Source organism: Falco biarmicus, chromosome 3 (assembly GCF_023638135.1).
Source record: "Falco biarmicus isolate bFalBia1 chromosome 3, bFalBia1.pri, whole genome shotgun sequence".
Taxonomy (NCBI): Eukaryota; Metazoa; Chordata; class Aves; order Falconiformes; family Falconidae; genus Falco; species Falco biarmicus.
The window spans coordinates 56,178,939-56,206,719 of NC_079290.1; the positions used below are offsets into that span (position 1 = coordinate 56,178,939).

The 27,781-nt window shown below is 42.4% G+C and overlaps 1 protein-coding gene across 2 annotated transcripts in view; it reads left to right on the forward strand.

Moving 5' to 3' along the window:
• Positions 1–27,781, forward strand: part of ANKRD29 (ankyrin repeat domain 29) — a 51,104-nt gene that overhangs the window by 13,752 nt on the left and 9,571 nt on the right. Inside the window, exons 4-9 of one of the 2 annotated variants that reach the window (XM_056333623.1) lie at positions 658–799; positions 8,889–8,999; positions 10,808–10,906; positions 13,194–13,292; positions 20,183–20,281; positions 23,247–23,345. In XM_056333623.1, the coding sequence (XP_056189598.1) occupies positions 10,826–10,906; positions 13,194–13,292; positions 20,183–20,281; positions 23,247–23,345 (378 nt within the window). In that variant the 5' untranslated portion in view covers positions 658–799; positions 8,889–8,999; positions 10,808–10,825. Of the gene's footprint in view, positions 1–657; positions 800–3,277; positions 3,316–8,888; positions 9,000–10,807; positions 10,907–13,193; positions 13,293–20,182; positions 20,282–23,246; positions 23,346–27,781 lie in introns of those variants that run through there. The other variant, XM_056333622.1, reaches the window with a different exon arrangement.

A 27,781-nucleotide genomic window follows, 5' to 3' on the forward strand; every position in this document is an offset into this window, starting at 1 on the left:
TTCTAAACATGTATTTGCTTGTTGATTGCTACTTTTTAAAGCAAATGTAAATGAATGTAGTGTTTGCATAAAAACTTGTAGATGTTTGCATGGAGATCTCCAAATGAACGTTTTGACTAACACAAAATTTGTGCCACTTCTTTTAATTCTCTCTATATAGCTGTGCCTGAAATGTTCTGGCTTAGATGAGATTTCTCTGTGACTTACACAGAATGGCCATATTAGCTTTTAAAAGCAATTTATTTTAGGTAGCCTTCAGATTTGTACAAAACACCATGACTCAGGGTATTTGAAATAATCACTGTGATGAAATACTAGGCGATAGGAACACAGCCTTCTGCCCTGCAGATGAGTTCTGTCAAACAGGTAACAAATCCCAACCAGTTTAAATATCTCACAATCTTAAATATCCTGCCAAGGATCAAGAATAGGGAAGATGTGGGCAGCGTAACCGTGTGGCCCTGAAATACAGTATTACCACTTCCAGTAACAGGCACTGAGTTTGCAAGGCCTCAGGAGTGAGGCTTGTCAGGCTTGCTCTCTCCAAACTTTTCTTGACCTCCCCACAACTTTGTTTTACATGGTTTAGCCCTAAGAGCAGTTTTTCTAATTGCCCTTCTGTCTATGAGTAATTTGGTTTACTTCTGTTTGCCTCAGTGCAGACAAATGCAGACCTGGTGTGACTGAGAAGTGGTGGTGCAGGATGCAGGGAACCTGAGTGTGGCCTGGGATGATAAGAGGCGGAACACGAGCTTGGCACTGGTGACCCTACAGCTATAAACAACTTGCCGATAGTCAGGTACACAAATGCAGACCTAGAGCTGGACAAAACTGGATTTAGGGGTACCAAAATGAACTAATAAATAGTATCTAACAAACATAAAAGCCACCATGTGTAGTCAGTTTGGTTGTAATGGGGAGCTGCAGACCAGTGAAGAAAGAGCAAGAGGTAAAAACATGTTAGCAAATGTATAAAACGACCCTATGCAGATCCTAGAGGGGGGAAGAACAAGCTCTCAACGTGAACGTCGTATTCCCTGCAGCAGCCAGCTCCAGCTGCTGACAGCTCACCATAACATCCCAAACCACCACCACCAGAATGAAACCACCGACTTTAGGACCAGGCAGAGGAGGGGAAAGGTGAGGACAGCATCAGGAAAAGGAGTAAAAACTAGGAAGTGTGTATACGTTTTACCTCTAGTATTACTAATTCTGCATTTTTTTCTGCATACTTTTTTTCTGCTGCGTATCTGCTCTAGTAATAATTATAGTGATTATAATAGACTGCTAAGGTTCAGTTATACTAATTATAAATTCTTCTGTTTATATATATATATATATATATATGAGGTGTGTTTCCCCTTTGCATTTAAACAAGATTTTGAGTGTGACAATAGATACAGATATACACCAAAAAAGATACTTTCTAAATGAAAACATTTGGCATGAACTTCCAAATGGTCACCAAAAAAGAATATACCTTATATACGTATTTCTGTATTCAACAGTTCTGACAGATTATTGGACCTGAATATGAAAACAGCAAAATCACAGGAGACTATGTGCAGTTGAACATAGGTTTTCAGATTTTGTGGGCAAATTGAGAAAGGCACTTCAAATTTGTCCCTTGAAATCTAAAATACAGACCCAAAAAAACCTGTACTGCACTAGTCTCCTTTTTTGTTGTTCATCCAGAGAATTCTTTGTTTTCTCTTTGTCAGAAAATTTAATGTTTTGGCTGATGAATGTGAAATGTTTGGCATGTTATTACCAATAGATTGAATAAATACAGGGATTTTCCAGGGGTGAGGCAGGGAGTGTGTGCAGATTAGTAATATTTTCCTGTCAGTGAGCAAACATCACTGTGCAACTGGATCAGAGCAAGGATCACTTGTAACTATGCAATCTACTGAGTTTATTCAGTATTTTTAAATTTAAGGAAAAAATCAGAGTGATCATCCACATTTGTTTGATCTTCTCAGTAATTAAGATGAAGTTCACACTAGGCCATATATTGAGATTAGTTTACGCCATTAGCAGCTTTCATCTGCTTGCCTACAGTTTGTTTTACTGCATGCACAGATGAATATTGCCTCAGGGGAAAAATCTGCAGAAAATCCTCCACTCACAGATTTGTAGAATAAACTATTTGGATCTTAGTGCAAGTACTTTCAATGCACACACATAATTTTCTCGTGAATAGGATTTATGCGTGCACATCAAAAGAAGAAAATCCCTAAGGGCTCAGTCTAAACCAACAAGAGCAAAGAAACTCAGGAATCTCCCACCAGAGCATGCCCTGTTTCGCCTGCTTGATAATCACGCAGACTTCGAATGAAACCTGCGGCAGCCAGGCAAAACAGGACATGCATTATTAGCTTTATGGTCGTTCGTTTCTAAAGGATCAAAATTAATCCCTTAAGAACTTTTACTGTCTTCCTAATCAGAGCACATCACCCATGGGAGATAGCATTGGTGATAGCTAGATACACCTGAGGTAAAGGAACACTTGCCCCCACGTGCCTGTGCAGCTACAGCCTGGGTATCCTCCCAGCGATGCCTTTTAGCAGTTTTTTCCTAGATATGAAGGGCAAAGGCTGTGAAACACAAAAGAGGTGCCATGGAGGTGGCCTTAGCTCGGGCTGCGGTGGGTGTGCCTGGGGTTTGGACCATTTGGGTGCTATTCCTGAGCGGCGGAGGCCTGACCTACAGGTCTGAACCAGTGGCTGAGCGGTGCGAGTCCCTGCTGGGAGTCTTTGCTTCTCGGGATGCTGCTGCTGGAGCAGGGGGTACGGGTGGCTGCGGGGGAGTCGTGGCTGCCAATGTTTAATAATGATAATAACATTAATAACAATAATAGCAATGATGATTATAATAACAGATATTATATGTCATTAATAATAGTAATAGGAATGGTAATAGTAATTGTAATAATAATAGTACTGATAATTAATAGTAATAACAACAACAACAATAATAATACATAATAAATAATAATTAATAATAATAATTAATATAATAGTGAAAATAATAACAAGAACAACAAGAACAACAATAACACTCCCCTCCTCCAAAAAAACTTTTAAGGGGAATAGCAGCCAGAAACCCATGAGCATAAAGTCATGCGGGTGGGAGGCGCCGGCCCCGCCCCGGCCCCGCGCTGCACGGGGCGCCGGTGGGCGCGGGTGGGACCGGCGCGGGGCTGCGCGGGGCGGGGCTGCGCGGGGCGGGGCGGCGCGGGGCGGGGCGGGGCTGCGCGGGGCGGGGCTGCGCGGGGCGGGGCGGGGCGCTGCGATGTGCAGGATGTCGTTCAAGGTGAGCCGGGCGTGGGGAGAGGGGCGGGGGGACGCGCGTTTGGCCTCCCGCTTTGTGCTCGCTGTGCCGGCAGCCCGCGAAATGCTCCGTCGTGTTCTTGGAGTTGGGGATCGATGTATTATTTTTTGTAGGAAAAACGAGGGCGGTTTAGGGCAGGAGGAAAGCAAAGAGAAGCATGCCTCCCTCTCGGGCTGTGGGGTGCCCCGGGTGCGCTGCGGTGGCAGCTGATGGAGCGGGTGCTTTCCCCAGCTGGCATCCCCCAAAGGATGGATGGATGGATGGATAGTGTTACATAAACCGGGAGCCTCCATGAAGCTTTACGCCGGCTTTAGGGTGGCCAGGCTCAGTGCTGTGGGTTTTGGTGCAGTCGGGAGCCTCCTCTCTCCACTTTTCTGATCATCTCTGCTGGTGCTGGTTGTGTAATAGTTAGGAGGTATCGTTTGTCCGTGCTCTCCGTTTCAGGCTGTGGTGGCAACTGAAGTCAGCCTGGTTCGTTCCCTTCTCTCCCTGCACTTCCTGTCACTTTTTGTACTTTTTTCGTCCAAACCCATGCAAGAGCAGTCATTTTTAAAAGATCGCCTGAAATTTTTTTATTTTTTTTTTTTATCTAAGGACAGGATTAGTAAAATGAATTGGCAAGGAGAGCAGTGAGCAATTTGCTGATGCTAATATTTATGCTAGATGTACATCTTCCCAGTTATGCGCTTTCTGGATGCTGTGCTTGCCCTTCTCTTATTGATCACCAGCTCTGTGCCAGCCCTTTGCTGTGTTGCTTGCATTGCATTGCTTTCTCTGATGGATTATTTCATTTACTTGCCTCTCAATCCTGTCAAGGAACTTCCCCTCCAGGAGTACTGGTGCTGGGGTGGCACCGTGTTAGTTCAATGGTGGTACAGCAGGTGGTTTCCACCTGCAGTTAAAGCCCCGATGTACCTAATGCCAGCTTTTCATCTCTGGGCTCTTGTAGAAGTATATAAACAATCGAAATAAATAGCACAGCCAGAGTTTGAAATGATGCTTTAGAGATCATGATGAAGTAGAAGAAATTGTATCTTGAAAGTTGCCATTGCTGGAGCAAATGGCATAATGAAGCATGTAATTTTCACCGAAGCAGGGTACCTTTGCTCACAGTGCAGCTCAGCCTTACAATGGGTGGTGAAATCTCTGTGGACATCCCCTTTTTGGTCCTGCATTGGTCTCATACCTGCTTTTTTTTTTTTTTTTTCTTTTCCACTCACCCATCCCCACCCCCATTCTTAGTGTCTTCTGTCCCTCCATTCTGCCTCAGTGAGTTTTTTCCCCCCTTCATCCCTTACAAGGATCCACCCTAATGGATGCTAACCCCATGTTCCTGGTGATGCCAGCCCCTTCTTCTTGCCCCCTTCTCCTTTTTTGGCCTCCTTGATTTTTTACCTTGTCCTTCAGGTCTTCTTTTCTGTTCTATTACTTTCAGCTCCTTTTTTGTGCCCTATTTCTTACTTTCTGTTCCCTCAAGTACTCCCCCTTCAAGGCAGCTCGCTCTGGAGAACTGCAGCCCCCACCTCCCTCTGCTTTCTCTCTCTTTTCCGTGTCTTTTTGCTTGGCGTTTTCTCTTTCACTCAGAAGACTGTGTACTTACCTTGGATTCCTACAGTCTCTGTTTGCCACTGTCTATTCATGTTTTCCATCTTATTATCCTACTTACCCATGAGGTAGCATTTATCTTTCTTTCTCACTGCCTATACACACAAATATCCTCTCTTATTCTACCAGCTTTTGCCTGTCCAACTTACATTTATATCTTGAACAGCCTTTCTATTTTACCAGGATCCTATATATGAGATATATTGCTATCTAATAAAGTCCTCTCTCTTTCCTTCTAAGTCCCACTAACATTTTCCATCATATCATGCTTGATCCTGATTTCCAGTTCTTTTTCTTAAACTTTTTACCCAATTCCTCCTTCCCATTAAGACTTACTTAGAAACAGAAAGTAAAGGGAATTTTCTTGCATTTTGACAGTGAAAGGAACAAGCTGTTAGCGTAGTGTTCCCTTTCTCCTCTCTTTCTCTTTGCCTATTGCCTCTTTCCTTTCATCTTCAAGATCGCTGTTTAAGAACTGCACTCTTGCACCTCAGCTTTTACCCCAGTGACCCACTTCTCTGCAAACAGCTCGTCACAGGTAAAGCAGGGAGCAGGAGCTACTGACCACAGCATTTAACTGATACTTTCCCCCTCAATATTCCTAAGATGACACTCATAAATATGTTATCACGTTTTATTTTTTCTGCATTCCTGCATAGAAATGGCCTTGCCAGATTTGTAACATATATTTTCCTTTAGGCCATTTTTTAAGTAAGTATTTTTGCTTGCTGTGAATATAGCATGAATATAATGCCAGCTTTCCATCTTTGGGCACTTGTAAAAGTATACAAACAAATGAAATTAATAGCACAGCCAGAGTTTGAAATAATGCTTTAGAGATCTTGATGAAGTAGAGGAAATTGTATCCTGAAAGCTACTGATGCTGGAGCAAATGACATAATGAAACATGTCATTTTCACCACAGCTATTAGCTAATCACTTTTTCAAACATTTATTACGTTGTGTTCCCAGACTATCAATGCTGAGGATCAATTGTTTACTTTAAGGAGGCTTTAGGAGCAGGCTAGCTTTATAATAAGAATTACATTAAAATTATATGCAGTTAATCTCTTGAAATTTCACGTTACCTCTCCCTAAGAAGTATCTGATGAGAGAGGTTTGAGTTCATAACTGAACAACAGCAGTCAAGGCTTATGTCACATCCTGTGGTTTAAAACTCACTTATCCCTCAAAAATTGTTCAGTTAATCAAATTATTACTCCTAAAATAGCATCTTACATTTTGCCTACCAGTGATGTCAGCATTGCTGATATCACCTGAAAATGAAGAGCACAGATGTGTAAATTCTAGGTTTGAAAGCAGAAGAGAAATTGCCACGTGGTACTCCTTGAGGCTGTCCTTGTAGGGTGCCCAGGTCATTTGAATGATTTTGCCCATTCCATTCATCTTAGCAAGTAAAATAGCTCAGATCTGTGTTTGCTTTTTTAATCTAATCACTACGTGGTTGGTGGTCTGAGTGTGCTGTATACTGTACTTTCATACAAGGAATTCCCAGCCATGCAGGGGCACAAGGGGAAAGTGCCAGCACTGACAGTAGTCATTCCAGATTGGGTAAAAAGCACCACTGGGAAAAATCTGATTTCATGGCTTTGATGCAATGGAGCATTCTGCTATTCCTTGGGTCTGATCCAAGGTATGAGGACAAATTTGCTGGAGGGTTACTGTAGGAATTACCGGGGGGGGGGGGGGGGCGGGGGAGGGAAGAGATAGGAATTTATGACTGGTAAAGCTGAAGACTTTGGACTTCTACTTCCAGACTAGAGTAACACCAGCAACTTAGTTCTCTCCTCGTGTAAATTGATGAAAGCGTGTAAAGAGTTCCTGAATATTGATTCTACTTCCTGCCTACCTGATCAATAAAGCTGTTGCCTGATAGACATAATAAAATGCAGTCACATTGCTACTGTACCCTTGTAGTGAAAACTGGGCTAAATGAAATAAATCTTTCCCTGTATGAATATATTGCCATACCCCAAAGCTTTCTAAAACTTTAAGGCAGAGAGTGAGACAATAAAGGTAAGGAATTTGATTTCCCATTCTGTAACATCTAAATATAATTCTTTGGCAATAGCTTGCCACAGAATATCATAATAATAAAGACAATAAGACAATGTTCCTAACTACCAGCTCTAAAAATAAATATCTGCCTAATAAATCAGAGCAAAAAGGGCAACGTGGGCCACTGTGTGTTTTGGTCAATTGTTTGCTTTTACATAAAATTTTAGTGGTTGTAAGGGTAAAGATAGGAAAACTCTACTGCATTGCCAGCAAGAAGGGTATAAACTGCTAGCTTGACTTTGATCAACATTATCTGCAGATTCATCAGGTGAAATGTATTAGCTGTAAAAGGAAGATCAAAATTTTAGCTTATTGTGCTTGCTAAAATTTTCAGACTCCTGCCCCTATGTGTGCTGGTACGAGAAATACCACTACCAGTTTATTATAATTATAAGGAGGTGCCTTATAATTTATTGACTGGTTGAAACTTCTCTCGTCTCTAACAGCTGCCAGTTTTCCAACCTAAGAATACTAAAAATGCAACCCATGGAAAGTGCTCAGTGCAACAGATCTGCGAGAGATTCGTACAGGATTGATCTTGTGTCTGCTGGTTTCTGCGAAGTTTATTACCTGCATGTCTGTCAAGGAAATAATTTAGATTCTGCTCTGTGTGTGCATTTTAAGTATCAACCATAAAAACATTCAGTCCTGGTTTTCTATCACAAGTGTGCATTGACATTTAAAGACAGAGAAGTGTATACTACATTTTCTGAAGCGGAATGATTGACTTTTATGTCCACTCTGCAGTCTTTGGGTTATCCTGAAGGCAGGATTCACCAGAGAGCAAGGCCCCCGGGTGTTTTTGACACTGTTTTGGTCCAAGATGACTATAAGTGAAACAAGGCTTTGCTGAACTGTTGGTGGGTTTGGACCTTATTAAAAAATCAGTGGCATGAGCCTGCTCTAGGATACGTACCGTTGCCATCACAGTGTTGTTTCCCTTCTGCACTTACCCATCACGGTGCTTACCTGGCAGGGCAGCATTCTGGCAGCTGCCTGCATGGACTGCGTAAGGAGTCAGTAGCAAAGTCCGCATCTTTTTCTGCTGCCCTCCTCCTATGCTGGGGCAGTGATAATTTGCTCCTACCTAGGAGAAGTCACACGGTGGCATTGTTTCTAGGACTAAGAAAGCCTCAAGAGAGTATTATATTACTACCAATTTGTTTAACAGTGGCCTGTGTTATCTAGATTTCAGAGTTTCCTAATTTTGCCTTACATATTGCCTTGCATACCTAGTAAATGAATCTGTAAGTCTATAGACAGCAAGATTTTAACCTTTTTTTCCTAGCATCACCCAGGAGATATCTTATATGCCCACAGTTACAGGGTGTTAATTTCATGGAGGAGGCAGACCAAACAGTATGGGAGATGCGTGAGGAATACTTTTCCTGTATTGGGACTTCATATGCAGAAAAGAAGGAGATGGCAGAGAGCTAACCTGAAACCCAGGAGGATGTCCTGCAGCAGGATATGTCAGCAGGATGATTCAGCCTCTCTAACTGTGCCCAGCCCCACTACAGAATCAGACGTTAGAGGTACCGGTCAGCACGTTGTTTTTTGTGATGTTTCCCTGTGGATCCGGACTGGCATCGTCGTCTCTTGTTGCAGAGCAAGCTAAGAGACATAGGCTGCCATGGACACAGGCAAGACCTGAAACAACAAGAGGTGGCACAGGAAGACTGATCTCTTTAATTGCACAAAGAAATTAAATTAGCTTCCCTTCCATGCTCTGGTTTTGAAAGAACAGCACTCTAAGCTGAAACTTGCCTGGCTTGAATGCAGAATTTGCATGTATGTGTTTGTGCAAGATATCTTCCAAAGTATTTTAATTCTGCTTTTTTTTTTTTTTTTTTTTTTTTTCCCCCCACCAGAAGGAAACACCACTTGCCAATGCTGCATTCTGGGCTGCGAGAAAAGGAAACCTGGCTCTCCTCCAGCTGCTGCTGAACAGTGGGCGAGTAGATGTGGACTGCAAAGACAGCGTATGCACACAATGCACCTACACCCACGGCACTGATTTTACATCACTTTCCATAGACCACTGTGCACAGGGTGCGGCAGGGATATAACATGAGACATTTGAGGGTCTTATGGCACTTAGGGATGATTTAAAACTTTCTCTTGTCAGAAAGCAAGTTTGAAACTCAAGGTAAAATAGAGTGATGATTTACATCAGTGGCAAGGGGTTAGGAATTTGCCAGCACTCAAAAATGTGTACTAGTTAGTTGTGGTGCTGACATTTAAAACACTGATCCTAGCACCTCGGGCTTCTCTTTGCAAGGAAATGTCATTGTAGTAATAGATCACGGTGAAGAGTCGACTCAACCAAGCCCAGGTAGCAATGATTCTGTCAGCTAGCAGAGCTCCTCATAATTACAAGAACTGCTGGCCTCCTAACTTCTTCTTCCCCCACCCCAGTGTCTCCTGGACTTGGCACTAACATGAAGGCACAGTAAGCTTGCCAAGCAAAGAGGAGCCCAGACACATGACAGTTAGATTCCATGGGGATTCCTTACTGTAATTGGCACGGGTTGAAATTAGTTTTGAGATTAGAAAAGGGTTGAAAACACAGATAATGGGGATGTCTTCCTATTCTGCTACAGCATATGGAGAGATACTTGATAGTACTAAGCTGTGGCAAATAGGAGGGGAAAACTGAGGTCAAGAAGTTCCCAGGTTTTTGTTTGGCATTGGAACTGACTTACTAGGAGTTGTACAGGCCAGCCTGAAACATGGACCAGCCACAGTTTCTCTCAGTTTGAATACCTTCAAAGTGCAAGAGCCCATTGACTTTAACCTATCTTTTAATTTTCATTTCATTTTTGCCCTGTAGGCAAGTATGTGTCCTGCAGTACTTCTGGAGCTGCTGCTATGACTGTCATTCTGACAGGGAGGGAGGGATGTTCAGATGGGGGCATGAAGGACAGAGATCAGAGTAAAGAAATACGGTCCACTATTGCTTGTTTTTTCTCAAAAGAAGGCTAACTGTGGTCAAGAATTTCTGCAATGCACTGTAAAATATCCTGACTTATTAATTATATCAAGCATACAGATTTTCTAGACTACAATATTTTCATACGATTAAGGCTGCATGCTTCTTTTTTGCAATGTCACACATTCCTTCTTTAATTTGAACTGGTGTGTGTGTGAATGTTTTAGAAGGATGGGTTTCATCTTTATGCATGTGGTTTCCATGTATTGTCCGTACACCTGTCTTACTTGGTTTGCTGGAGCAGTGACCTTATGGTGTACTGAGGAAACTTGAATGCATGGTTCTAGTATGGAAAGTTCTTTCATATAATGTGAAGAGTCACAGAGTGAGTTTACTCTTGTTATTTGGATAGGGAATTAGTATTCAAATCACCCAGACCTTACTCCTGACTATGACTCAGAATTAAATGACTCAGCTGAGTCACTCAGCTCCTGTGTTTAAAGTTATTCTTCTGAAAATGATGCAAAGATCCTTGGGATTCTGTGATAAAAATGCTGTGTATAAATGCAAACTAATCTTGTTATTCTTGCGGTACTTATTTTGGGACAATAAGGTGAAGTCATTGCATACCCATTTATTGAATGGTCAGGCCTTAGCAATGCAGGCAAGTCTGTAACTTTTTACTTTATGACTGCTCATTTTCAAAGTATTCTTGATAGTAAGTTTTAAATTATAGCAAGTTTTTCAGTGATTACAAGCTTCCTTCAGCTTTTCAAAATAGGTGCTCTCTTCCAGACAGCCTGATTTGTTGCTAGAGGTGTCTGTTGAAGGTACTGACTTGTTTTTCCTTACTCCCAGCTTGGCACAACAGCTCTGATGGTGGCATCTTACTATGGCCACATAGATTGTGTACGGGAACTGGTGTTGCAAGGAGCAGATATCAATCTGCAGAGAGAGGTAGGAGAAGTTCTGCATTCAAACAGGGATGGATTAAGTGGTTTATTACAAATAATAAAAGAGTGTGCTGTTTTTTGCCAGTTGCTTCTTTGTCATTTGCTGTGCAGTACTTGTGTAAACAGGGTCTGTTCTGAGGACATCAAGGAACCGGATGTCTGGAGATTATAATAGAAAAGGAGATGCCGGAGGTACGCTTATAAGTAATTCATCAAATATTTCCAGTACACCTGGTTGGTGAGGGGCAGTCATATCTAAGGTTTAACCCTCCAGGGTTACACCATTTATGCAGCTGCAGTTTACTTATTAGCACAGTAATTTACAGCTCTCTGGATGGGATAAATGATAAGGAGAAGTCCTTTGCCTTTTGATTTGCAAGGTCTGGTCATTAAAATGGAGTGGATGCCATTGCTAGACCAGGGATTATTATGCCGTGGAGTTTCTGCCTCCTAGTGTGAGCCAGTTCATCTCAACAATCACACACCTTAACCACCTGTACCCTTCCCTGCATCTCTGCTTTGCATTCAGGGCATCTCTCACACCATGACATGCTTGCTTGTGGAAGGAGTATCAGCAGCAGGTTTTGGGAAAGTTCCTTCCACTCATACTCCACCCAAATGGTTGTAAGGAGTACCTGCAGCCACTCTGGTCTGTGCGCTGGCTACACAGAGGGCAGAATTGCTTCAGGACAGTGACAGTTGTACTGGTCTTCAGAGCAGAGCAGTTTAAGGAGGCTATGCAGTAACACAGGATGGCAGCAGGCAGTACAGGACAGCTGTATGCTTGTTGCTTTAACAATACAAGCCAATGTTTCTCATCCTTGGTTACCTGGAACTCAGGCATTAATCTCATGCTGACATCTGCAAGTTACTGAGTCAGTGAATGCCATGTTCGATGATATAAGTGTCTTTGCACTTACTGGTCTAAACTTGCTCTAACCATGATTGTCAGTGTCTTTCAATGGGGTCCTGTTCCAACAAAACATGCATTTAAACATGTCCCTTCCCTTAGGTAAATATTGCTTGAAAAGCAGCAACAAAAGGAAATGTTGAGAACAGTTTTATGGAGCTGCTCTTGAGTATCACTCAGGACATACTGATTCAGCAAGCCAACAAAAAAAGAAAGACTGAAATCATCCAAAATCACTCTGTTGCAGACGGGAAGCAAAGCAGATGAAGTTTAAGCCCTAAAGACCAATGGCATTGTTCTGAAACTAAATCCACATACTCAAACCATTGCTTTCATTCTTTGAAGTTGTTGTGAAGGTTGGGGAAGTGAGAGCCCCATAAATGTTTCTGGGAGAGGGGGTTTTGAAATGGCCTCATGGTGCTGCATGATATTGTAAAGGCTTTTGGCACTGGAGTGAATTTAATGTGTAGCCCCCCTTTCCTACACTTTTTATATGGGATGAGAGATCAAGAAAGCCTGCTTGTTGTCTTTTTCCCCTTCCCTTCCCTTCCCTTCCCTTCCCTTCCCTTCCCTTCCCTTCCCTTCCCTTCCCTTCCCTTCCCTTCCCTTCCCTTCCCTTCCCTTCCCTTCCCTTCCCTTCCCTTCCCATTTTCCTTCTGTCCAGCCTTTAGAAGCTTAGACATTCATTTTTTGGGTCCTGATTTACTCACATGTTAATGACAGTATTTTATACAACTAGTATAAAATGTGAGATTTCAGTTCTTCGGTGAGGTCACAGAAAAGCCCGAGTTGCAGGGCTGGTCATGGTTGCAGGGATTGGCTGGATGGGGAGATACTGCTGCAAGAGATGAGGATGAGACTACACCAACAACAGTCACATTTTGTCAGTGGAGAGCCAAGCCAGCTGGAACTCTGCTGTACTAAATAACCACCTCCCTGGTCTTTCCACACCTTGATCCAAAATGATCGCATGCTCCTATTTCTCTCAGGTTGTAGTAGCAGATGGAGTAGGGGTTGGTTTCAAATTGGCTGTTCCTCTGTTGTGCAAGACTGTTCTTTTCTTGCTCTGGGCTTGCTTTCCCTATCTGGTGACTGGCTAGAAGTGAGTGAATCCTAAGAGATGTGTATTAGAAACTCTGTGCAGAAGCCCCTTGTGAAACTTGGATTTTACTCAAATGTATGATGCTGAACAGATTTCTTGGTATAATGGGAAGAAAACTGACCTGAGGTACCAGGTGTCCTCTGCGGTCCTCAAAACCGTCATGTCTTTTCAGCTGATATTCAAATGATTATGCTCAATACTTTTTCATTTGAAATGTGTATACTTCAGTCAACTGTGTTATGTGTTTGGGGTTTTTTTTAATCCATTTTTTCATTACAGTCAGGTGCAACTTCTCTGTTCTTTGCTGCACAGCAAGGCCACAACGATGTAGTGAAGTTTCTATTTGAATTTGGAGCCTCCACTGAATTTAAGAATAAAGTAAGATGATGGGTCTGGTTTTGCATGCTGATACATTCTGAAAATCAAGGCTATCTCTTCCTATTCACATGAAACATGACATGGCAGCAGGAAGATGATAAAAGAATTTCCTCGCTTGAACGTTTTCTGAGTAATATCAGTAATGTTATATATTGTAAAAATATTAACTTGGGACTAGCTTTTACTACTAAACTTAATGGCATAACTTGATCAAAGTTCATTCCCTTGACAGTGATACCAGTCTTTCTTCTTAAACCATCCTCCAACATAAGAACAAAGGGTCTTTTTGTATATGTTAGGTAGGAACCCATTTTAGGTGTGTTTGTACTTCACTTGCATAGACTGAAATTTTTGCCTACATTAGGATGTCTTTGCATACCACCATAAGATACATAGAGTACAATGGCTTCAGTCCTCCCCAAATTCCCCTTTACCCATCTGTGACAAGAAGGTGAAATGCATGTCAGAGCTTCTGTATCTTTGTTCAGACAGGTCCTTTTTCAAAATCTTCTTAGAATAGCCAAAAGCACAAACAGCAGAGCCTTGGTCTGGTTCATCACCCCTTATGGGGCAAACAGCATCAAGAACAGCAATTCATCACTTACAGCAGTATATTGACTCCATTTCTTTGCCCAAGGCAGTACTAGCACCTCTACCTTCAGCAAACAGAACCAAAAGCAGTGTATATCCATTAAATATTCTTGTCCTTGACGTGCTGGCCATATTCTGGAGCATTCCCATAATCTGGGAAGGACACTTGCCAGTCACTTACCCTGGGAGCGATAGTGATGTATTTGAAGAAGAAGGAATAGTTCTTTACCACACAGTAACCAGTTTTTGAAGATGTTATATAGTCTGTGATTCAAATGATTTCCTCAACTCTTACCTGCTTTCCAGAGTTCCTGGAAATATAGGCTTTAAATACTAAGAGAATTGACAGAACATCAGAGACTCAACTCATGATGCTCCTGGGACTAAAAATCCTGAGGTTTTGTGGCCAGAGTCAACACATGCCCATACAGTAGGATTCGGGTACCCCACGGAGCTATGCTTGTGGTAAGCAATTCTGACCACAGCAGCAATCAGTAAATTCAAAAATATGAATGAAATTGTGGCTGTTTAACACAACATGAAGTGCAGCCGTGGAACCTGGCAACACAGGAGGTTGCAATGTTAAATACAACAGCTGGATTTTAAAGTGCTGAATAATCTCATGTAGGACAGAGTTATTGGGAGAAGCTGCACGTTAAAATAAGGGTTGCTTCTCAGCCTTTTGTTTCAGGGTATGGGTGAGAGCAAGATTCAGAAGGATTATCTTCTCTTGCATTCAGCGAGTGAACTTACACTGTCCTTTGAGTCATCTGGTCTATAAAAAGGCCCCAAAGCCATGCTGAAGGAGGAGAGGTGTCCCAGGCGTAGGAAGAGCCCGGACTACTCACTGCAGCTCAGCAGGCAATTGGGCAAGTGTTTTTGCAGAGGGAAGGAAAGCGGTGAAGGGAGGAAACTTGGTGAGGAGGGAAGACAGAGCCTGAGTACCTTATTCTGTCTAGGGGAGCAAGTATGTTTTCACCAAACCTTTCCACAGCCTGAGAACTAGGAGTTTGTGAAGAGGCCAAGACTTGGCCCAGAAGGTGAACCAATCCAAGAAGGCTTGAAATTTTCTGATCCTTCATGACAATATATGATCCTTTATCAAGCATGCAAAATATCTTGATGTGAGTCATTAGGGCAGATAAAAGGGCGTAAAGATCTAAATGATAAGAAAATACTTCTTTATTCAGCCACTCCTGATGGCTCCCGTCTTTGGACAAATGCAGGTTTGGGGACTACTATTGCTCACCTTGAAACTTTGCTCCCAGTCCTCATGCTCCTGTCTGCCTCTTCCTCTGAATTTAAACCTGCCTTGGCCCATGTGCTAGTCCTAAGTATATTTTAAGCTGCAGGTTGCTCTTCCTCTCCAGGCCAGTTTTCTGCCACTTCCAGTTGAGATGGCCATCCAACAACACCAACTCACAAGGGACATAGCATGAAAAACTGATACATAGTGTGTATGTGAGGCTATTTTCCAGTAGCATCAAATATCCCTGTCCAAGAACTCCCTCCTTTTCATCACATCTTCAGGAGGTGCATCAGCCACTTCAGCACTCATAGTACGACACAAGCTATAGAGCCTGAAAAGGCTCCTGGAATCTGAACGAAGGATTGTTGCGTTAAAATTAATCTGTGCAAGATCCAAGTGACACTGGTTTAATAAGTTGAAGTTCGCTTTCAAGCCCATGTCCTCTTTGCTGAAAAGGCCTGCTCTCTCCGAACAGGAGTATGAGGGCTTTTCTAGATTCATCATCAATGTTGGGACCTATCCTGGAACTTGCCACGTTCATTCTTTCATTCCTTGCATGGGGACTGCAGCTTTTCTTCTGAAACAAGGATATAGACACAGGAGTCCAAGTGCTTACAGCTTCCAGACTGGGATTTGGTAACCTCCTGAAGTTTTAGACTCAGGCTAGGTGGGAAACTAACTTGTACTTGGTGCAGCAGTGTGTGCCTGAGCAGTAGGCACCACTGAGAACTTACTGCATTGACAGTATGCATCTTCCATTGGCCTTCTAGTATGTTTTTGTATCAGTTCAATTTTCTGATTTAATGATGTGGCTTTCATAGCTCGGAATTATTCCATCAAACCACCATTCTGGTAACAGGGGACTAAGATAGCAGGCTCCTCCACCTCCCCCAAACCCCAGAAACAATATAGTTGACACAATATGCCAGGTCAGACACAATTTTCAGGTCAGAAATAAGGCACTTTCCAATTAAGGCACTCAGCTGGGAGCAATGCTGGAAAAGATATGGCTGATCCTGTCTGTTTTTAAAGGGCACTGCAAAATTAATCAATTGGCAAAACACTTTCTATTATAAATGAAGACATGGCAAATAGAATGTGTCCTAGGAAACAGAGACTTTAAAACAAGGAAATGAAAAGCACAACATCTTCTTTTTCCTGTAAATTGTAATTACTACATTTGTTACTTATATATGAAAATGCTGGAGAACTATTTTAATATAGGCACTCAATTGTTGTTACCCCTTATTAGAGTTGATATACACTATAGCAGTCAAAGCAAACCTGTTCTGACATAGCATAATAAAGTAATTAGCAATAATAGCTGATATTGTAAAGAGAATAAATAGTACCATTGAAGGTTAATTTATATCTATCTATCTATCTATTATAAAATGCATAGGATTCAATAATATTCTTCTCCATTGTTCCAGTCTGACAGTCCTAGAAGTATGCATCACAAGTTGAAACATGTTCTTGTTTCTTACTATGAGACATGTTACAAGCATGTGGGTTCTTAAAAGGGTTTGCATGGTGCCACACTTTCTGAGCAATACTGCAGGCTGAACAGTATGTCAGAGCCTATTTTTCAGCAGGCAGTGATTGCAGAAGATCAGTTCCCCTCCCTTGTAGCATATTTCAGAGATGATAAAACACCAAATAATTCAAAACTACTTTCAGGTGATGATGGCAGAGGTGAAGGAGGAGGTAGGCAAAGAAGCAGGGAAGTCTGCGCCAGGCAGCGCGGTCTTACCGGGTGCTGCTGTTCCAAGTGCTTACACGGGAGATTGGCAGCTGCTGTGCGTGCCGCCAGTAGGGAGGGCAGGCTGTGCGGGGTGGGAAAAATGGTTTCAGAGATGATTTGTGGAGGTAGTTGAGAGAACTGGCTCCTGTCTGAGCTGTAAGGGTTTGCAGTGAAGGGTTAATCAAAGCTACATTGTGATAGGGAAAGAGCATCCGAGCAATAAACACCCAAGGTGATGTGGCCTCCTCTCAGCTGCACCACCAGCACTCTGACCACTGCAGAAGGGCGATCGCCCCAGAAGTGCCTCTGTGGTTGCTCATGTGTCCCTGCTCCCACTTGCTGCCCTGCTCAGACTTTCCAAGAGGCTTGCCAGTACCAAAGATGCTGCTTCAGCTTTTTACTCATCTCAGCTGAAGCCAAAAAGGAAAGAGGGAATCACATGGCTGAAAGGGATGTTAAAACTCTGCCATTTACTACATTTCCCCCCACCCCTGCCATGATTCATCTGCCTTCCCTACGGCCTGTAAAACATTGGGGTCTCCAGCTAGAGCTTGCTGGAACAAAGTGTAAGAAAAAGCAAGATGGAAGCTCAATAGGGGCGAGAGGGTGCTGAGTTTTTCTCCTCCCAAGAAACCATGGACTTTCACAATGTTTGACAATTCCTTGATTTAACTGAATGCTGTCTTACCACATGGTCAGTGGAAAAGATTCCTGCCCCCAACTTCCCTTTCTTGCAGTAGGACCTATCTCTGTTTGTCACAGTGGTACCCCTACCCAGAGAGTGCAAATGAATCCCAGACTCTTCTGTTAAATGTATTCAGCTTCATTGGAGACACACAGTAGAGCAGGCCTTGGAGCCCATTTGTCTTCCAGATCAGGGACAGATCTTTGAGTCCAACAAGGAGTTGTTACCCAAATTTTTTTTGACCCAGTAAATAGCTGATTCAGGATGGACAGCTGGAATGGGGGATGACTCAATGCTTTTTTCTGATCCCTGGACTCTGACCAGAGTGGTCTGGGAATCTTGGTCACTCTAGTCTGAAAGATCTAAATGGTATATTTTGGAAATGTATCTGTCTAAAACTGTTCACTGGAATTAACCAAACACTTGGTCAGGAACCCCATTTCGAGACACTTGGACATATCCTGAGAAAAGTGTCTCCCTCCTTAAACCTCAGGCTGTGGCATCTCCCAAGGTGGGATCACACGGTTGGACTCCAAGCATTGGGCTTCAGCTCTGCTGTGCAAACTGTGGTTAGCTTTGCAGGCCTGCCTTTTAATGGGGATGAGTCATTTGGTTCCCTCCAGAAATTATGTTAATAACCAAACAATATTCTTAAAATAACAGCAGTTTGTTGAGAACACAAGAATTTTAGAAAACAAAAACCAGGCCATAAAGCATTAAACAAACTATTCCCATATGCAGCTAACTGAGCATGTGTATTTACACTCTATACAGGGAATCTCAGTATTTTTAAGCTTCCTAAAACTTGTTCTTCCCTGCCTCTCCACAGAGGACCTCCCATCCAGATACCGCACTTGCTGTTTTTACCTCATTAACCTTTCTCTCTCCATTTCCTTCAGGGAAAGAGTCTTTAAAAATATCTGGGTTTTGTTTGTAGCCCTTTGGTCTGGTACTCTCTGGTTACACTACTCGAGCAAAATGGCTTTCAGCTGGTTGGAGACAGGAAATAAGTTTCACCAAGCAATTAGCTTTTGCCATTGTCTTAAGTGTGTATAAGGTGTTTTTTAATCCAGGAACCATTGTGATTGCTTTTGTGGTTTGTTCCGGCAGTTCCTAGTAGTTTAATTTAACAGGAAATTCTAATGACTCATTGTAGCTATAGAGTAACAACTCCACTGACCTGTTCACACACTATTTTTAATCAAACAATCCAGAATTAATATGCAATTCTTAGACTGTCACATAACAGCTTCACATCTGTGACTTTGCTGGCACTCAAGCCTTGTTTGCTTTTCAATGTCATGGGGAGGAAAGGTGAACATGATGTTTTGAGAGTAGCTATAGACAGTCCCTGCAGGTTAGCTCAGTCATGTCAGAGCCTGAGTTTTCATGAGGTTGTTATAGGCATGAAATAGCACCACGAATTAATAAATTTGATTGGCACTTCCCATTATAAAAGAACCATTTGACCGTTCAAGCTGTAACTTCTCTTATGGATATCTGTCTGTGTGGAAAATTTCAGACAAAACTTTGGAGCTGTTTCAGAGAACAAAGGTGAGGGTAAACACAATCTTTTGCACACATTAATAACAGCTCTAGAAACCATTTATCTGAAATACTTTAGGTACCTTATCTTGTGGTGGGAGGACTTGAGACTGGGAGAAGGCAGGGAAGGAGAAAGAAGACCTCTGGTGTGGGTGACTTGGGGTCTCTGTCATCCTTGCATGATGGCACGGTGCCATCCCAGAGAATAGATAAGAACTCCCTCTCCATGTCAGTGTCAGAAATACTGGTAATTTTTAAGTGGGGCACAGTGCACTTAAGATGGCAAGACCCAGATTTGCTATTTCAGTGGTTTCAGCTGGCTTGGAGTCAATTGCCGGTGACACTGAGCAATTTTTCTTCTCAGATGTGTCCGAAGGGAGCATCTCTACAAGCAGGATTTGATGCATGTGCCTAGGTCTCCCTTTAGTGGTGGAGTGCAGCAACTATAACTGCCTGGGGTTGATCCTGCCTGCAGGGATCACTTCTTCAGCAGAAGTAATGGGGCTTTCACTGAAGGTCATGGGTTTAGTCTGATACACATTTCCACAGTTAGGTACCATGCTTTCAAATGCATCCTCCCTACTCTTTTTCAGGCCAACAGTCAACAGGTGGGAGGCAGGACATGACAGGGCATGAGGTTCTGACCAAAGAAGAATAGATGATCAGTAGGCTTTGGAGCAGGGGAAAGGTGTGCTGTCCTTTAGCAGCAGGAAGAGCTTGGCAGGAGTGGGGGATTTGGCTGTAAAGGGAAGAAACATGGAGAAGCTTGGAGTTGTGAAGGGGACAAAGCTACTAGTGGGAAAGCAGAAGACGAGAAACAAAAGGCAGAATTTTCTTAATTCCTGTCCCTCACTAAAAAAACCTCAGGAGAAAAATGTTTATAGTGACAGAGCCAAGTTTAAAGATTCCTGTGGCAAGACTTGGAACTAAAATTATGAAAGATTCAGTAGGTGGTCACTAGAGAACTGCTGTGAGCCAAATTCTGAAAAGCCTTAAAATTTGATTTTTTTCATGGTGATACTCAGTCCAGCACCTGCCCTTTTGCCTGAGTGTACCTATTCTTTGCTTTTTCACAGGATGGAGGTACTGCTCTTCTAGCTGCTTGTCAGTATGGGCATGCAAAAGTAGTGGAAACCCTGTTGAAGCACGGTGCCAACATTCACGATCAACTTTACGTGAGTTATTTGACACAGATAATATTGACAACACTAGTAGTGGAACAAATGTGCTGTTGTTTGGACAACAGCAGATACTCTGGCTCCAGCACAAAGAAGCATTTGCCAAACGTTGTGGTTTTATAGTACTCTACTCTCCTAAGATGTGAATTTTTTTAACTGTCTGTTTTTCGTGATCCTGGGAGAAGCAGCACAAAATCAGAAAAGAATTTTTTCTGCCTTTTGGTTCGTTTTCTGTATGAAGAATATGTACCAAATCTGGGTTAGGTGAGTGCTATCCATTAGCCTTGAACAAAAGACCATGTCATGTTCTACCATGATTTGCATTGCGGACAGAGGGGTGCGTACCTATAAAGCCCCTGAGGTACTAGAGAATCAGTTCACCAGTTTTCTGCCAGAAAGAGTAGTAAAAGTTAAAATATTTAAATATATTTATTTTTTTACAAAAAAAATCAGTTAAAATTATGTTATTTGTGTATCTCTAGCTTGCCAATGTTTGGGGCAAGGAATGGTTAAAATAGCTCAACTGATGTTGTTTAGTTGACTTTTCAGAAAGCTGGACTGAGCCAATGAAGCACTGGGTTTAATTTACTCCAACAGAGACGCAAATAAGCTGAGCTTTTCAGCATTCAACAGAAACCAGTGGCAGATTTTCCCTTCACTTCCCACCACTCTTTCCTACCCCAGGGCACTCAAGACTGACAAAGGGAAAGTTGTTCCCCAGGGACAAGCTTCTTCAGCCATTTCCATGGGCTTTGGATCTGCAGGATGCTGTTGCACTCAGAGCTCCTCCAAGTGTGCATGGCAGCTGAGGGCTGGTGACTGCAGAAGCCACCAGTGCACTGGAGGCTGTGCACTGGTCACACAGGGGATCCCCACTTCTGTGCTGCCCTCACTCGGTATTTCTGAAGCAGGGTGTTCCACCCTTGCTGCTCTGCAAATAGTAATTGCCTTTCTAATCTGAGGGCAGTGATTCATACCTCTGCACCGTAATCCCAGGGGTTACCTGCCACTTGGTTTAAAAATAGCCATCCTGCCACACCTACAGACATTTACCTAGAAGTGAAGGCAGTAAAATAACTTCCTTGTTTTCACTCCTGGAAACGAGCAATATTTGCAATTGGATTTAGAGACATATTTTTATTGCTCACAGCGACTGGGCAATACCAGTCAGAAACAGCTGCTTAATAAAACAAAAAAAAAAATCTCTTGAAAATGAGTGTTAGCGTGGGTCCTTTAGTGGGACATAGCCAAGCTGCATTTGCAAAGTGGTATCTGACTGGCAGTTTCACTAGCAGGTGGCTAAATGAGAGGGATTTTGAGCATGTGTTTGGGTAGTCCTCTCAAAACCATCAAGACAGATGTGTTAAATTGAGTCACATGAGGGGTAGAAAGGAAGACGAGAGAATACCCTAACTAAATGGTATTTATTGTGAAATATGTTACATATTGTGAAATATTATGAAAATATGTTACAGCCTCAAAATAGCTTTCTCATTACAGCATCAATTCAAATCAAGTGGGTGATTGGGAACCCAAGGTTTGCCATCTTGATTGATGCTACAATAAAGAGCTCTTTTAATATTGCACGACCTTGTCTACTTTCTAAATGGAAGTGTTATCACTATACCTGTCTCTGAAGTAAGCCTGCAAAGGATGTGATACAATCACCCTGTTTTGTATACCTGCATAGCAACTGGAGAAAAGAGCCCCTCAGAGGGCCCAGAGGTGTGCATTTGTAGTGCCAGCAGACACCTCTCTTGTTTACCAGGACATTTTTCTTGAAATCAAGGTCAAACATTCTGAATTCAGTCCCAGGGGCACTATATTCAGTTCATGCTTCACTAAGTCTGTGCTGAGTTTTGCAGGAAGAGGAGCAGGTAAGCAGTATCTCTCAGCAGACAGCAGCATTTGGTCCCAACATAGCGATGTGCCAACAGGGTCAACAACAGGCTTCCACTAAAATGCCCTGTATTTTGTGATAAATATATCCATGAGATGGTATGAGATGCATACTTGCTCATCTGAGATGCAATGAAGGGGTTCATTCACGTCTCTATTTACACTGGAAAAGTCTCACCTCCCGGGAAAACTTGCCCTAGCACGCTCTGTGCTGAGTGTTGTGGGTATAGGATGGGTAAACACCTGTCCCACCATCAATGCAGATTTCCACTTCCAGTTGGCTGGATGGATTATAATGCTGTTTGAAAATTTTTCATCAAAAAACCTTCATGAAAGCATAGAAAAAATGCTTTTTTACATTGTTGTTTAAAGGAACAAGTTTTTATGAAGTCCGTCTACACGAGAAATGTTGAGGAAAAACGAAATCCCTTGTTTGTTCACAATTTGTTCTTTAACAAGCTTTTTGCAGGAAAATGCTGGTTTCTGATAGGGCTATGAGATATTTTGTCTAGCATGTGCTACTTTTACATTATCGTATTACAGGTAAAGTCTTTTCTACAAGATGTGCCAGAGCAGTGGCATGGTAGTTGCTGGGGTGGCACAGCAGTATGGCACAGTACTTACTACTTGAGCCTCAAGGGCAAACTTCAGTGCTGGAATCTTCAGTCTTTGAATGTGTTTTCACCGTGTGTATGTAGCAGAACACTTCTGCATGAACATATAAAAGCTAACTGAACCTATATTGCTATACAGGAATGAATTTCTAGTTATGTAGATCAGTGCTTCAGTGAACTGGACTCTTAGTATTCCAGACCCAGGTGGCTTGATGCTTGGCTTTGATGTATGATGGAAGACAGCACTTGTGCATCTGAATGAAAATGTTACCATAGTTTGTTATGAACCAGACTTTGCCTTTTGGTGATTATTTCTTGAACGTGACTGTATATCTGCTGTTACATGGTATAATGGCTTAAAAATAAGAACCTGATTCAGTTTGGTTTGGTTTTGTGTGGAATAATGGCATCATTTCAACACAGCGTAAGCTGGATGTATCTGTTCTTAGGACGGAGCTTCTGCAATTTTCCTGGCAGCACAAGGAGGCTATCTGGATGTCATCCGATTGCTGCTTTCTTCAGGAGCAAAGGTTAACCAGCCACGGCAGGTGAGCTCAACACTTCAGAACAGAGCTGGGGTCTAATTTTTTGCAGTTAAGAAAATTTAACACTGGAATTTTCTCCGGGCATCAGGTTCCCATGGAGGTGTTTCACTGGAAGGCAGGTTGTGCCTGTGCCTGCATTCATGTTTTAGTTCAGATTGGAAATGCAGTTTCGATGCGAGTACCCCAGTCATTTCTTTTTGCGTGCAGACCAGATTGTTTCTGAAGAAGTGAAACTGGAAGCTCTGTTCTAGGTCTGCACCAGTTGAGCTTACACATGAAGGCAGATCAAACCACTCACCAGTCCTCTGAATGAGTTTTAACTACATGCACGTTTGGGCCAGGGAGCAAACAAAATCAAAATAAAACCCTCCAGCTGTATATAATGTTGATGTAAGGGCGTTGCACTATCACTTGTAACTACTGGGCTGCTTCTGTTGCACCAAGTTGCTTGTGAGGGTCTACATAGCCTACCACATCCCTGCGTTCTTCTGAAAATCCTGGGAAAAGCTTTAGAAAATCTGGGAAGTCTAGTGGGAGACAGTACTAGGTTTGGTATATTGAAATCACCAGGCCTTCAGTACTGTGGCTTCGGTGTCAAAGCTGATCTTTGACAAGAGTTTTTACTTTTAGTTTTACTTTTTTTAGTTTTACTTTGTGTTATCCCTGTGCACTCTGAAACTCAAGCCTGGCTGTTACCTTCATCTCTGGAAGTTCTTGATAGATGTGGAAAGCCTTGCTGTCCCCATTTACAGCTAGTCACTTCAGTGGGCCTGATCCTGCAAACACATACTACCAGCGGCAATTGTAAGCATGAAATTAGCTCCTCTGTAGGCAGTGGGACTGCTGTTTGATCATTAAATGATATGTGTGAGCTAGATTTGTGGCTGGTTCAGAGGTCCCTGCTAGGGGGTTAAGGGCTAGATCCACATTGCATCACTTTATAGTGTTAGATAAGGCTGCAAGAGACTTCCTAGGTGTTAAACTAACTATGGGGTACATAAGCATACACGGTGCACAGAGATGTATAAAAAAGCTCTCTCGGTTCCCAAGAAAGGATTCCTTAATTGTTTAGCTGATTCTTGACTCTAAAATCAGTGCTTAAACAGCACGTTTAGAAGCTGCTTTGAGTGGCCAGATGTGGGAGTTGCACAGCAAGCTTTACTCCCAACACATAGAAATGTCTGGTTAGAGACAGGGATTCCCAGGAATCTGCCTGCTTTAAGAGAGCCTCTTCTGTGGCCTGCTGAAACCCTGCAGGCAAGGTAGCTGTCCTGGGTCTTCACTGCACATTTTAAATTGATGGGATAAGGTCTTGTCCTTGCAATCAGTCATGTATGTCTGCCAGGTGGCTGTGATCACCGACTGCACCAAGTAAAAAATCAGCAGGCAAGAGCAAATTAATGTGAAAGCTCTAATAACAGTGGACAACGTGGCATGTGATGAGCTTTGCCACGTATTTGCAGTATTTCCTTTCACCTACACTAAAAGCCTGACAAATCATAGCCTGGCAGCACAGATTGATCTATATGACTTCTGCTGCATCTGTAGGTCTGTGTAGCCTCCTTGCTGCTCTTGTAATGTAAAGAAACTGTATTAGGATTTTATGTGGCCAAACTAAAGTAATTTTCCTGCTGCCTTTCCCCCCACCTCTCCATCACCAGAGCTGTGCTGACAGCTGCTCACTGGACTGATGCTTTAGCTGCTCCTAGGCTGCCTCCACACTGTCTCCCAACATCAAAATTAAGAAATGTTACAACCTGTTAATTGACGCAGGCTAGAAGATCAATGTAGGACAGACCAAGGTGTGTTTTAATGCCTTTTGAGTCAGTCAAAATAAAGTTGGGGAGCCTTAGATTTAACTTTTTTAATCTAAACTAAATTTAGATTTATGTTGCCATTAAAACGGCATTCTGCTAACCACAATTCTAATGCACCAGCTAATTCTTTCTGACAATATTTTTTTAGCACTCTAATCCAATTTCTACAACATAATGTTTCATGAAGCATTTAAAAATCTTAGTTGAGGCAAAGACTTGACTGTGAATGTTCCTTCTGGCTCTGTTTCATCTCCGGCAGGATGGGCTTACTTTGCTTCAGGGTACCTCCGATCCCTGCTAAGATTATGCCTGGATAAATCCGTGGCATTTGTATTTGGGCGCAGTGTAATCTGAAACATTTCCTTAACAAATGGAACATTTTTACTGTTTAATTAGTAAAGTAATGGTTGGATGGACTTCAGTCTCTTTCCTACTAACAAACAAATTTGTACTTTGTTCGAAGGTGGCATGTTGGTCATGAGGAATGTAGCTCTAGATGGGGCAGTTTCGATGCCAAATGACTCTTGCTGTCAGTTACAAACTGCACTGCTCTCACTCCTGTAGGAAACTTTTCTAAGCAACATAACACTGACTGCAGGGCTGCAGAGTGCCAGGTGTGAGTTCATGCTTCTCCTTCCTCATGGTGTCCATGTTTTCCTTTCTATCTTGTGAATTTGGGGGCTTAATTCATGTGTCTGGGCATGTGCATCTGCCTTGTATGTCTCTTCCTGCTGCTGCAGTGGGTACCAGTTCACCTTCTGTCTTGTGTCCCATCTCCCATTTCCACGGGAGTGCTCCTGACACTGTAGAGCATCTCAGATGGTTCTAGCTGTCCGTGTGAAGGCCCTTCAGCTCAGTTCTTGCAAGACTGAATAGTGAAGCTTCCTGGAGAGTTTCTTCCCTGGCAATGTAATTTCTCTTGGATTTTAGCCACCTGCTGTTCTTTCTGACATTGCGGAGCCAGGCAGGAATTCTTTTGTCATCCTTTTGTCTAGACAGAGCTGGGGGCAGTGTCTGAAGCCTGGTGTGGGAGATGTTTCTTTGCCTTTCCAACTCAAAAGCTAAGCGAGAAGATTACTTGCTGATTATTTTTACACTGTTTTGGCAACCTGTGTCCCAGCAGACTTTAGTCTGACTGGCTAAGCAGATTCAAAACACTCTGAAAATTCATGCTTTTTTTCTTAACACATGATATGCAATTATACGTATATATATAAGCCCGTAAACCCATAAAGAGTGTAGACTTCAGACAAGCAAGCAATTTGCTCCTAGCTAGAATTCAGCTGGTGTAGTGGTGGTGAGCAGACTAATGGGCAGAACAGTGGAGGAGATGACTGCGTAGCCTGAGAGTAGGGGCTTCCTGTTCCTGGAAACCCTTACTGGGAATTCCAGGGGTGTTTCACCTCTCACCCTAGTCTAGCCCTTTCTAAAACTCCAAGTCAAGTAAATGTTGAGATTCAAAGCTACAAAGCAGTCATTAGTTAATGGGTAAGAGAAAGAGCATCAGAAGTTTTGGTCAGAGTATGTTTGGAACTGCTGGCTGCTGGATATAAGATGATGTAGTCCATATATAATATCTTGTAATCGAATATGGAAATAAACATAGCTTAAAAACATATGGGCTATTTAACATTGTTCTAGGAATGTAATGGTCTGCAGTCTGCTGAGTGGGCAGACGGACAAGGAAAGGAAAGCAGTTTTTGAACTGTGTCTTTCTCTGTTCTCACTTTCTTCCTGACTCATCTCCAAGCCCTAGTATCTATTTACACAGGACTTCTCATGTGGCCTCTTAGTACAATGTAATACCTCTTTTGCACTATATACCAACATGAAAATGGACAGAAATCTCATCTACTCCACATAACTACTACCTGCGTTTGCATAAAGCTGCATGTTGGATGCTGCTTGCTTCAGAGAGAGAAGCTGACAACAGTCAAAGTGAGCCCACCATCCACTTCATCATCTTTCTTCTCTTCAGGCTAAGTCCTCCAAGGCAGTCATTCTTTCCCACAATGTATTTTTGCATCTAGCCTGTAACTGAGATACTGAGGATGATGTCGAACAGCAATACTATTAAGAAGAGTTAATGGTAACAGTGATGTTACCTAACACTTGCATTTCCTTCTGCTCCTTTTCATTTATACCTGAAAATAAGAGTTGTTCCTACAAACTTCACTGTGAGTGAAAGAAAGATGTTCTATTCTGTGGGCTGTGCTTGCGCTTGCATTTCTTGCATAAATAGAAGTGTGGATTTGTGCAGCATTGGTTCTTCATGCAGATTAAATTGCGTAGGCTGCTCTCAGATGTTTTCCAAATTTTATCAGCTGTTTCAGCGCCCCTATTGCTGTTTTCTAGAGCCCTCTGGTGGGGGGAGATTAGAAAAAATGTGAAGTGTCAGCTTACTGGTAGGGAAAACATTATAAATTGGAGCAGGACAGTTTTTGCCATCACGCTAACATCACATATGCTATATACAAGAAAGCCTTTGTTATTTTTTAATCACAAAGAACACTCATTGTTTTAACAGGACATATACTAGAATGAGGTCAGTCACTAATTTCAATGGGTTAATTTATAGAGAAATGATACAAGAGTGGGCAAAGATCCTGTTCTTCACCATTT